The sequence below is a fragment of the Dermacentor silvarum genome, chromosome 11 (genome assembly GCF_013339745.2).
Source record: "Dermacentor silvarum isolate Dsil-2018 chromosome 11, BIME_Dsil_1.4, whole genome shotgun sequence".
Classification (NCBI taxonomy): domain Eukaryota; kingdom Metazoa; phylum Arthropoda; class Arachnida; order Ixodida; family Ixodidae; genus Dermacentor; species Dermacentor silvarum.
In genome coordinates, this window is record NC_051164.1 from 67400576 (window position 1) to 67413400 (window position 12825).

At 52.4% G+C, this 12825-nt stretch overlaps 1 protein-coding gene across 1 annotated transcript; it reads right to left on the reverse strand.

Moving 5' to 3' along the window:
• Window positions 1-11362: 11362 nt before the first annotated feature.
• Window positions 11363-12045, reverse strand: LOC119432639 (uncharacterized). Its single transcript, XM_049658339.1, has one exon. It carries the CDS (start codon window positions 12043-12045, stop codon window positions 11383-11385), a length of 663 nt encoding a protein of 220 aa, XP_049514296.1. The 3' UTR covers window positions 11363-11382.
• Between the last annotated feature and the right edge of the window lie 780 nt (window positions 12046-12825).

Consider the following 12825-nt stretch of genomic DNA (forward strand, 5'->3'; position numbering starts at 1 on the left):
TGATCTCGAACATGCTTTTCAGATACTTGACACACGACCAGAGCTGTTTGGCCGAGCGCTACTTGGGTGCTTGTAACACAAACTATGGACAAAATTGAAACAAAGGAACACTATTTTTTTTCACTGCAACAACATGTATACCACATGCACAAGTGGAGCTGGCCGCACACAGCTGTGAGGAGGACCAACCATGCTGCATATTAAATTAAATGTTCTCTGCACCTTTGGTGGAAAAACAATGTAAAATGTCCAGTACAGGGCAGTCTGGGTTGCCAGGGCAGAAAGGAGGCCATCTTCGTTGATTGTAACCGACTCAAGCTGCACATGGAGGGTTGTTGCTTCCAGCCGGTTACTTCTCTCGAATGTCACTGTAGGCAAATGATGGGAAGCATCCGGGTGCTGGAAAAAGAAAATTAAATTGTGGGGTTTTACGTGCTGAAACCAATCTATGATTATGAGGCACGCTGTAGTGGAGGACTCCGGATTAATTTAGGCTACGTGGGGTTCTATAATGTGTTGCTGCAAATGAGTTAAGTCAAACCTTTCCATTCCAAACACAGCCTTTCGTGAGGTAGCACGTTTTCAAACATCCTCCCAAGTACGAGTACTGTTCATACAATGTTTCCATAACGACAGATCCAGCCTGTTATAGCCAGTTCAACAGCCAAAAAAGAGTAAGCTGCATTTTTTGTCTTTAAATATCTGAAATCTATGATGCTTTCCTGTCGCTAAACTACGCAATGCTAGACGTTTATACCTGTTTTATTGGCAAGTAGTTCACATATCTAGGAGTGCAGATTTAATTATTAAAGGACCATCGACATGAGAATTTAAAAATCGATATGTTTGTGTTGTTTGATTCTACTGCATACGTAGGTATCTCTGACCGAGTCTTAATGGCGAATGTTGAGTTTAACGCATTTTAATATAGTTTTAAAGTAAGCGGCAATGCTCATCTGAGTTGGCAGCAACTCGTGACATCGTCATCAATATGACCTGTTTAGCGGGTGCTCCGGCACTCTCTCACGTGTAGCAGGCTCCGTGAATATTGTCAATGTCACAGATTGAAATACTTGCACTCAGCACGACGGGACTCTGCCTCCTCCCTTCCATGTCGGATTGACCGTCTGCTCACAAGAGAAACACGATACGATCCAACGACCGTTCCGGCGTCTACCTTACATAGACTACTGCACCTGCACATGTGTTGATAGATTTGGGTGGAAGCCAAACATAAAATACATCGCCCAAACGTGTTTTGCAGTTCTTGGAGAACATCGGCGTCGGTGCGTGGGTGCGCATGGAGAATCCTTTTCGTGGTGTGGTTGGTAATCTTCTTGTCCCCGGAGGGATCTAGTAGATGCCATAGGATGCCACATGTCTTGGTGGTACTGAGTGTTTCTTGCAATTTGCTGCAGAAATATTGCCAATTCTGCCTCGTTAGCTGGATGGCGTATTTTTCTGCTATCTCGGTAATGTTGGTAATTTGAAGTTTAAGCAGGGGGGGGGGGGGGGGACGATTCTGTTTTTGGTGTCTCCATCGCTTGTTGAGGCTATGGTGTGCCCCTGAGAGATGGAGTAAGTGTGTATGGACTGCGAGCTTCTATTTTGTGAGCGCGATAGTCTTCTAATCTTTTTCGGCCACAGCCTGGAGTATGTTCACCTGTGATTCCGGACTATCGGTGGTGTGTGTCGGGAGTTTAGTTCTCTCACTGCGAAGGGCATCCCGGTCAGTGAGCTTGGTGAGGCAGATTCGCTGGCGAGGAATGGTGTCAATATGGATTTTGGTGACCAGGAGGTAATGTTCATTCAGCGTGCCGGATCCAGTGGGTGAGCGTGAGGTCTGGGCGGGTGTCCCTGTTCACACTACTACCAATTTGTATGGGATGCTCTGGGTCTGTAAGCATGGTGAGCCGCTGTTGTTGGATGGCATTGTGTAGGATTTTCCCTTTGGCTGAGGTTTTAGTGTACCCCTGTGCTGGGTGGGCGGCATTGAAATCACCTGCTATCAGCACGCAGTGATGTTGGGCGAGATTCATTGTTTGTCGGAGGAGGTAGTCCACTTCCTATAGGTTTGCTCACAGGGGGCTGTAAATGTTCAGAATAAAGACGCTGCTGTCCTCTTTCCGGCCAGGGAGAATCTCCTTCGATAAGGGAGTGGTCGATGGCGATGCCGTCTATGGAGTGAGGTACTGTTGTTAGAGTTTTAAGCGTGAGAATTGCAACTCTGCTGACCAGAGCAGATGTGTGGGTGTCATAGCCCGAAAGCGGCGGCGCAACTGAGCCGGATTCCTGTCGAGCGATAATGGCCGGTGGTGCATCACTGTAGATGATGTATTGCAGGAGGGTTCTTTGTTTACGTTTACGAGTGAAGGTTTGACAATTCCACTGCCAAATCACAAGGGGGGTGTGATTGGTTTTGGAATCTCTTGGCTACTAGAAGCCGCCTGATTTTTACGAAACATCTCGCGATGCTGGTAAAGTTTTTTTTCTTCATGTTTTGTGTTTGCGAGACTGGATGCCTTTAATTGCTTGTTTGATCATTGTTAACATGGTCTGTTAGAGGTTGTGGGTTCTTGGTGTCTCACAGGAGACCAACCACCGCGGGTTCCAGCTTAGCGTTCCACAGGGCCGCGTCAGCCGTCGCCTCCAGCACCGCTCGCACGCGAGCTCAGAGGCCGCAAGGGGCTACAGAGCGATGCACGCAAAAACACAGTAAAGCCCTGAGTTGACAGAAACCGTTTATTGAATCCGTCGGCACAAGCACTGCACAAACGCCCGCGCGGCGGGGAACCAAAGGGGTCCCGCACCAAGGGCGAAAATACAATAACAGGCGCCTATAGCATGTCGCGGCGAGAGCACAGGCTCTAGCTGGGACACGCCGTTAGGAAAAGTCCCGGCAGCTATGCTACTTGCTCTGGCGATAACCAATGGGTCAACTCGCGAGAGCTCGGGCAATATCCTTCGGCTTGGGCTTTCGGCAAGTGCGGCTCGGCGTGGTACGACCTCGCGCGAGCACTAGGCACCGCTCGTCGGCTTAGCGTCGGGAAAAGGATCAGCACAAAGTACGTGCTCCCTGCACGGGCAAAGGCACTGTGTGCGAGCTCCAGTCCTAGTCACACAAGGGTCAATGGAGGAGAGGAAAGCATGTACGTACCTTGCGCTGGTCCCGGAGATAAGAGAGCCACGCTCCGCCGCTAGCAGCCGACACGGCTGCGTAGTGATGTCAGCGCCCCGCCCTCACCACAAACCACTGTGTGTGCAGCACCACCGTGGGAACCGGTTAGGAGTGGACGGGGTTAGCAAGGGATGACAAAACAGGTGAAGCCCGTGCAGTGGCGCCGGCGCTTCCCTCAATCCCCACATCCTCCTCTCCTTAAATGCCCTGCAGCCCGGCGAAACAGCCAGTAGGGGCCTATGCACCAAAGACAATGCTAACCTCAGCCCAGCAAGTACTCTTGAAGCACCACGTTCCAACATAACACTTTGATGCACTATAATAAAAAAAAATTAATGGTGAAAAAACAAAAACGTTACTGCGGAAAAAAAACTAGCACTCTCTATCCAAAAAGGGGATGAGAAAAAAAGGAAACGGCAAGAAAACTAGGTCGCGTATGACGGAGGAGGATGGAGGCTTTTATGTACGTCTTTTTTTTCTACAAGTGCCCCAGATATGTCATGAGTAGGTCCACGTGGGCGGCCTCGTGGGCTGATGCGCTCGCATTTTCCTCATGCCCGGGTGGTCCAGCCATGAGTGTCACAAAATCCGGACTCTCCAGCAACCGTTAGCAGCACAGGGCCGTGAGGTCCGCATCCGGCAGTGGTGACGGCTGGCCACTCCACGAGCCTTCTCCGCAGCCTCCCTCGTGCGCGCCATGTGTAAGGCCCCGGTGAAGTGGCTTTGGAAGTACACCATGGCGCGGCACAACGCGCAAAACGCCACGTTGGGCGGCGCAGGCATTTGTGCCCCCCGAGCCGCACGATCCATCTCGGCGATCGTGCGGCCGCGGAATGGCCAGGGCACCCGGTCCAGCGGCAACTCCCGGCAGACGCGTCGCTGTGTCTTCCAGGGCACCTCGGTCGCGAAGCATCGTGGGGGCTCCTGGTCTGCCTGGCTCGTCCAGGTGGTCATCGTCCGGTGCATGACCCCTGGTCGCGGTCGTGGGGTAGCCGTGGATGGAGCCGGCCGCACGGACATTCCAGGTCGGCCCTTGTCTTGCCGGCTCAGCGCGCCACGTGGCTCTCCTCGGGCGGCCAAGTTCTGTAGAGCTGGAGATTGGTGATAGCTGACTGTTCCGTTGAAGTATCACCATCGTGTGCGGACGCACGCAGTGGCTGACCGCCTCATCGGTTCCCCTGCCGGCTTGTCCTCTTCAGCACACTGCGTCATATGCCCGCGCACCAATGACAGAACGCGCACCCTAACACATGCACCCCCATTCCTGCACGCGCACTTCGTGGTTGGTCGGGACCGCGTAATACACACACGCACACAAGGCGCGTCGATCGTCGCCCGCGCACCATCGAATGACAGGGCTATTGACCCTCACCTCCCCCTTCTCGCAAAGGAAAAAAACAAAACAAAACGATGACGGGTGCAGAGAGGAAAAAAAAACAACGCCGAGAGAGAGGGGAAAAAAAAAGACTGTTCGGGCTACGTACAAATAACAAAAACGTCATAAAATAAACTATCCAAGCTGTACACGCGAAAAGTATACACTTTGAAATATTTTAAACAATAATTACACTCAGCATGCGTACTAGAGAAAAAAAAATGAAAAAAAAAAATGCACACTGTTAAAACGCTACCGTAAGCTTTGTTTCAGATGTTGGTTTGCCGTGTCTTACATCACCTAGTCCCTCGGAGTTCAGACGCAGTTGGCAGTCCAGGTGATACTGGATGGTACTAGCCCCTTGACTGCTTCTCAGCAGATTATAGGCTCAGCTTCTAGACTGATTAGCAGGGACTAAAACCTGGGTTTAAATGTTTTCTCCTTTCACTTGTCCCCTGGGTCGGTGAACAGCAGATAGTGGTGACGATCCAATGAATTTCACTCAATTAATTCACGATTCCTCCCAAAGGTCTTGGCCGTGTCCCTTTTAATCAGGGACGAGCGAATGGGTGTCCCCCCCCCCCCCCCCCCCCCCCCCGCCTTCCTCGCTGTTAGAGATTGCGCCCTTGCATTGAACCACACAGACACACATGCACACCCTTGGGTCCATGGCCGACCTCTATTGTCCGCTGACAAGCACAGAAGCAACAGCGCCAGCTGGCCATACGGTGCCATATCCTCTGACAATACGTACACTGCTAGCGATTCGGGGACACGGTATTGCACAGACACCACATATTTTGGGGTATTCGGAAAGCTGTTGGCGCCTCCCGTCTTGGCAACCTTCTTAGTGCACGGGCGGGGCAGAGAATGCTCAGGGGTTCCTACAAAAACTCTCTGGGTATGCGTCAAGGTTGCGGCCAAATACAAAAAAAAAAAAATCTCTAAACCTTTCTTAGTCATTTTCGGTCGCTTGCCCAAGTGCTCGGGGGTTCCTACTCCCATGACCTTTCAGCACTCGTTGATCGGCACTTCGCCGACTCGAAACAATGTGTTACCATTAAAATCACTTGAAAGTAAATACAGGAAAAAAATAAACATTGTTTATTTACCATGTAAATAAACATGTACGGGTAGTTATCTTTCTGCCAGTTTTTCGAGAACTGAGATGAGTCTCTTCACGTTTCCCTGCAGCCTTATCTAGTTAAATCTGGCGTTAACGCAGCTACAGCTCCCTCTCTTTGGAATGCTCCCACCAGTAACGCTACCGCCACTGCTCTTCTACGAGCTGTGATATCACCGCTGGCTGCGACTGCTTTTTGCTGCTTTGCCGCTTTTCAGCTGTTGATGCTGTTGTAGTCCGAGCCTCGCATGTGTCTGGGGACTGCAGCAGAGACGGCGATGGCCTTTCTTTGGTGTAACTGCAGCTATTTTCCGAGGACTGCAATCCTGTGGAGCAAGCCGCGTTCGCAGAGCCATCAATGAAGGAGTCATCCTCCTCCTCCTCATCCACTGCATTGCCAGTTTCCATACACCGTATGATCTGAAACACAAAAATAAATACATTGAAAATGAAACTGTCATTCTTGCGTGTATGTTCCTGAGAAAATATTCATTAATACGCGAACCAGCACAAGGAAAACATTGCACTCAACTGCAACCTACTACATGGACTAAAGTTGATTATCAGAATACGGTTATTGTTATGGATGCTAGACTCTGTTGCATGTTCGTACAATGTTGGTCATACATATGACGGTAGTAGTAGCCCCATCCAGAAATTGTCATCCAGGACGTCTCAGTTTCCCTTTAATTAATTATCTCCACCTAGTGGATTTCCGCTGAACTATTACGTCATACACTTGCCTTTGCTTCGAGTTGTCGACAAATTCGACTTCGCCCTGCCATCTGCTAGCCGCCTGGTTAGCTCAGATGGTAGAGCGGGTGCCCCGGAAAGGCGGTGGTCCCGGGTTCGAGTCCCGGACCAGGACGAATTTTTCTTTAACTGCGAGGCTTTCTTTTGAGGAACCCGGTTGGGTTTCCATTGTAGCAAATTGCTACATTTGGGTGGACGTCTCAGTTTCCCTTTAATTACTTACCTCTACCTAGCGGATTTCCGCTGAACTATTACGTCAGTCCCAAGGCATGTGTGTAAGTGTGGCTGGCTGTGTCTTGCCGATATGGCACGTGGGATTGGGGTAAATGTCTGGGTAAATCTTGTTGTAAAGGTGTAACGAGGGGTAAGTGTTGGTTTGTAGCAGGCGGAAAGTTGTAGCCTGCGCTCGGGATAGCTTGCTGTGCGGGCCGGGGAAAGTCCTACGCTCTAAGTAGAAGGATTTCACTACATCATTGTAGCATGTCAGGAGATCCCTACCGGTGGGGGCAGCCTCCCCGTCTCCCGCGCGGTTAACGAGCCAACGCGCTAGGGAGTGGGTAACCTCGTTGAGGTTGGGGAGGTGCGGGTGGACGGTGCCTACATGAGCTGGGAACCAGACGAGTGTAACCTGATGGTCGGTTGAGCGGGGTGCTTGTTGCAAGATGCGCAAGGCTTGGTGGGAGATATGGTCGTTGATGTAGTTGATAATGGTGGAGCGGGAATCGGAGACGATGGTATGGCATGTTGGGTCTAGTGTGGCTAGCGCGATGACCACTTCAGCTTCCTCAGCGTGTGGGGTTACTAGGCTGATAGCTTGGTGGAGAGAGCCTTCATGTGTGGTGACGGCTGCAAAGCGGGTACCGTGGGGATATTCGGCGGCATCAACAAAACTCACACCGTCGTTGCGAGCAAGGGCTTTGGTGAGAGCCGTGACACGTGCTGTGTGGCGTGCGCGGTTGTATTCGGGGTGCATGTTTCTGGGGATAGGGTCGGCGTGAATCCAGGCTCGTATGGTGGAGGGGATCTGGTGTTTATGGCTGTGTTGATGGTGGTAGGTAATTTCGAGCGAATTAAGGATGTGGCGGCCCGTCGCTGTGAGTGTGAGTCTCTCCAGCTGAGAGCGACGTTGGGCCTCGATGAGCTCGTCCAGTGTGTTATGGATGCCTATTTGAAAGAGGAGGTCAGTGCTGGTGTAACCGGGGAAGCCGAGGGCTTGTTTATAGATACCGCGTAGGAGGATGTTGAGTTTGTTTTGTTCAGCCTTGTACCAATTTAGAAACGCAGCGACATAGGTGATGTGGCAAATTACGAATGATTTGATTAATCGGAGGAGATTCTCCTCTTTCATACCCCCACGGCGGTTGGAGACCCGCTTCAAAAGTCTCATGGTGTTGAATGCATTGACCTGGATTTTTGCGAGGGCCATGCCATTCGCTCCGTTCGCCTCTATAAGCATGCCGAGCACATGGATATTGGTGACGAGGGGGATGGGGCTGCCATCCGTGAGGTGAAGCGCGATGCCTTCGCAATAGCGTTTAGCAGTGGAATGTTTCGGACGGTGGCCACGGAGCGTAGGCCTGTAGAGGAGGAGTTCGGACTTCTCGGGAGAGCAGTGAAGCCCCGTGCCTTGGAGATAGATCTCGACTGTTTCAATGGCAGATTGTAGTGCCATTTCCATTTGGCCGTCACTGCCTTGATGGGACCATATGGTGATATCATCAGCGTAGATGGCGTGGTTGACACCGTCTACTTGCTGCAACTCCTTGGCAAGATTGATCATAACGAGATTAAAGAGCATTGGGGAGATAACGGAGCCCTGGGGGGGTTCCCGCGCTGCCCAGAGTCCGGGCGTCGGAGCGGAGATCCCCCATCGAGAGGAAGGCCATGCGATTAGAGAAAGTCTCTGACGTACTTATAAGTGCGAGCACCGAGGTTAAGGCTTGAGATGCAGTCGAGAATTGTGGAATGGGCTATGCTGTCAAAGGCCTTTTCGAGGTCGAGGCCGAGTATTGCTTTAGTAGTGCGGGTTCTACCTTCAAGTATATGGTGCTTAAGTTGTAGCATGGCGTCTTGGGTCGACAGGTGAGCCCGGAAGCCAATGACTGAGTGAGGATACGCTGCAGTGTCTTCCAGATGAGTGTTAATTCGGGTGAGGAAGGCATGCTCCATAACCTTTCCCACACATGAGGTTAGGGAGATGGGGCGAAGGTTATCGAGGCTAGAGGGTTTGCCAGATTTGGGAATAAGGATGACCTTTGCTGTTTTCCAGGCTGGGGGAATTGCACCCTTATGCCAGCAGTCATTGATATAATCTGTAAAAGGTGGGTGACGGAGGCGTCATCCAGGTTACGGAGGGCTTTGTTAGTGACCCCGTCGGGGCCAGGGGCAGAGCGGCTATTTAATTTGTGTAGGGCGGCTTGAATCTCAGCGACACTAAAATCGTTGTCCAGTGGGGGGTTGGGGGCCCTGGTGTAGGAGCCGTGAGACTGCACTGGGCCCACGGGGAGATACTTGTTAGTAAGGTGGTCTAAGACTTGGGCGCGGCCCTGTTTCTTCGTTTCTGTATAGAGAAGTTTAGTGAGGCGATCTTGTTGGGAAGAGCGGGTGGCTTGACTATCGAGGAGGTGTTTGAGAAGCTTCCAAGAAGAGGCACAGTGGATCTTGCTGTCAGCAGTATTGCACAGTTCAGTCCACTGTTGACGGCTGAGGGTGAGGCAATGGGCTTCAATTTCCTTGTTGAGGAGGGCTATTTTAGCGCGGAGGCGCCTGTTGAGACGTTGCCCTTTCCAACGGGATAAGATGGATGTTTTAGCCGCGAGGAGATGAGCTAGTCTGCTGTCCATGCGCTCGACGAGGGCATCGGTGGTAACGGTGTGCGTGGCTGCCTTGGTATCAGATTGGAGATTTCGGGTCCATGCATCAATGTCCGCTTTGCGTTCTGCGTGCGGGTCAGCAGATCGATGCTTTTGAAATGCATCCCAGTCAACCCAGGTGAACTCTCGGGGTTCGGCGGTGACTGCAGCTATCCGAGGGATAAGTATGGCAATGATGAAGTGGTCACTACCGAGATCATGTGTGTTGCTCTATTGGGCGTTGGTGACATTCTTGGTAAATGTGAGGTCGGGAGTAGTGTCGCGGGAAGTGGAGTTACCGAGGCGTGCAGGGAACGTGGGGTCTGTATTAAAAGTGAGGCCGAGCTCCTGGGAGTCTTGCCAGAGGTTTGGAGCCGCCGTCGTAGAGTAGCCATATCCCCATACCGTGTGGGGGAGGAAGTCTCCACCGATAACGAGCGGGTTGGTGCCAGCTACGTTAAGGGCTTTCTTGAAGAGGGTGAGAAAGCGGCTTCGAACTTCGGCAGAGGGACGGCTATACACGTTAAGGAGAAAAACACTTTCCTTATGTTTCCTAGTGGGTATAAGTTCAATGAGAAGGTGTTCGATGTTTCGGACGTGCAGATTGTGTTCAATGGCAGTGATTCTCTTGCGGACGAAGGTGCAGAGGCGGCGAGAAGCCTCTGACGGAATGAAAGGTTGGTAACCTGGGAGGGTGACCGAATCGATATGGGTTTCTTGAATCATGATGACGTCCCGTTGCCGGGTGAGGGTACGTAGGTGTTGACGGATGACTGGTTGTTTGCGGAGATAGCCTCGACAGTTCCACTGCCAGATAAGTGTATCGTTGTTAGGGCGGGCCATGATGGGGATTGGGGGGATGCCATCATGAGCAGTGCCGGGGTTTCGCGGGCAGGGGGAGCGGGCGTGGGGAGAGTTTGTAGGTGGTTTTCAAAGTTTGTGGCGCGCTGTGCCTGGGCAAGAAGGGCGTGTTGTACGGATTCGACTGCATTCTGGAGTGTTTCCATCATGCTTTGTAGTGAGACTAGCATGTCCTTAACCTTAGCCCGCGGCTCCCTCTTGAAGGGCCCGCTTTTTGGGGGCCGGTGTCATTGGGGCGTCATGGCTAGAGGAGGGGGATGCTTCGGCGGGTGGTGTAGGAGCGGGTGTTTTGAATTGTTTGAGGTTGCGAACCTCTTGCGAGAGCTTTTGAATTAGGTCGCGCATAATGGCGTTTTCTTTTTTGAGGTGAGCTATTTCTGCGTTATCATTAGTGTTAGTGGGCGTTGGGGAAGATGTGTTGCGCATAGCGAGCATTTGGGGTTACACGTGTGGTCAGGAGGTGGGTTGCGGACTCCGCAACCTCGGCAGATCTTGTTATTGGGAAAAGGGCAGACATTCATGCGGTGTCCGAGGCGGCCGCATTGGTAGCAAATTTCTATTTGCTTGCGGTATAATGAGCATGGGATTAAGGTGGCTCCGTAACGAACCAGATATGGCACGTCGGGGCCGCTGAAGGCGATGACAATGGTGGTTGTCGTTCCAATGCGTTTTGCAGCTAGTGCGAGCAGGTTGCGGGTATTTACAATATTCGCGTTGATTTGCTGTGAGGTATCGGAGAGGGGGATTCCGTGGATGACTCCCTTCGTGGTGTCTTCGGCGGCCGTCTCATATGCGTTAACATTGTGCGTGAACCCATTGACTTGAATGGAACATGAATTTGCCACACCCAGTTCCCTTTTTCATATTAATGGTCCCCCAAAAAGCTGTTGCTTGGTGGCCTATCCTACTACCTACCCTCCTGCCCGTGGCACCACTGTAGTGAAAGCCATCCTGTGTAAGAGGGTGGGAGCCAGGCTCGTACACGTTCCGGTTTACCTCCATTTCGCTGTACCCAAGTCATCGGCTCAGACACCCAATGACCCGGTTAGCCTCAAGCACACTCCATTCCATCCCGCCAGCCTGGCCCTGGGCCTCATTATGCATATGGTCACATGCACCTTCGCAGAGGCCTCTCTGAGTTTACGCAACCCAACCTCTGTCTCTCTAGGTTGTGGCTCCTTTCCTTCAGCACATCGTTGAGACCAGCATGGATAACGACGTTTTCGTGCTCCATGTTGTCTCATACCACCTTCTGAGCTTTTGCCATTGCGTCAACCATGCACTTCCCTGAGTGGGCCTCCACCCTCACCCATCTGTCTGCCTTCACTTTTATAAAGATGCCCTCCTCAACCTTCGCTACGTTGGAGTCCCCCACCACCAGGACCTTGCGCTCTACGCGCTCGCCTCCCGCCTGCGATTGCTGTCCTCCAGTTCGCGCTAGCTGGCTCTTCACCCGCTGTACGCCACTGTCACGCGACGACAGGCTCCCAGCCTCTCGTCCTGCCCCACCCGAAGCCTGCCGCGCTACATCGCTGTAGCGTTGTGGAGCCCCCGTGTTGCCGCTGGCACCTGCCTGTTGTTCTACGGCCCCTAAGTGTCCTATCCTACCCTTGGCTCTCATTGCGTGCCTCTGCCTGAGATTCCGCACTGTCCCCGCCTGACGCTGCTCCAACCCAGGATTACGCGTGGCCTGTGCCATTACCGCCTCCACCTGCTCTGCCAGCTTGGCCCGCTTTTCTCGTTCTTCTTGAAGCTCGCCAGGTATTCTCTCTACCAGGTTGGCCTCGGCCCCCTCCCTGTCAAGCAACTCGCCGATCCAAGTTTCGAGCTCAATCCTCCGCTTTTGCTCCACCTTCAGCTTCCCTTTGAGCTCCTCAACACTAGCTGCCCATTCCCCTTCCATCCGCTGCACAGCCCCCTTGAATCGTTCACGCAGCCTGAATGCGAAGCTAGCCTTCTCAGCGTCGGCTAAACTTTCGAAGTCCGTCCAAAAAATACAAGTATTCATTACTTAATAACACCCTACCAAAAAGGCCAAGAACTAAAAAGCATGAAAAATAATATATATAGATAGCTCGGTCAACCTAGCCCTTCTATTAACTAAATGAGTGAAAGTTAAAAAAAAATAAAACTTATCACTTTGATATGCCGCTCCTGTTGCGCTGAGCTCTACTCGGCACGACCGTTTCATTCGGCTTCACTCGAGCAGCTTTCAACACGCTGCCGCCGTCGGTGCACCACGTCGAAATGTTTGAATGAGATCACTAGAGCGTTCGATTCACGTGCTGCGCGTTCTCAGCAACTGCCCCGCTAGGCGACCGCTGCGGCGGCGGCGGAGTTTTTGGCCTGCCGCTCGTCTGGAGCCGGTGGGGAAACCTCCGATTGTGCCTCTTGTGGTGATGGCGCCACAGCCGCACAGCCTTGTACCTGCCGGCAGCGGCAGGCAGGCGCCCTGCGGTTGACGTCTTGGACTGTCCGGCCCTGGAAAAGCCGAAACAGTCACTCCGGAGGTGTCCCGTTGCGGGCCCTCTCCTGCCGCAGCCAAGGTCTGTACGAAAAATGTGCCGCCAGCAGGTCCATGCCGTCCTTAGACGTCCATGTTGCCGCCTCCCGGGTGCCGCGGCCTTGTTGTTTGGGGGTCCTCGAGCCAGGCTCCAGTGGTGCGATCGAGGTACCCACTGTA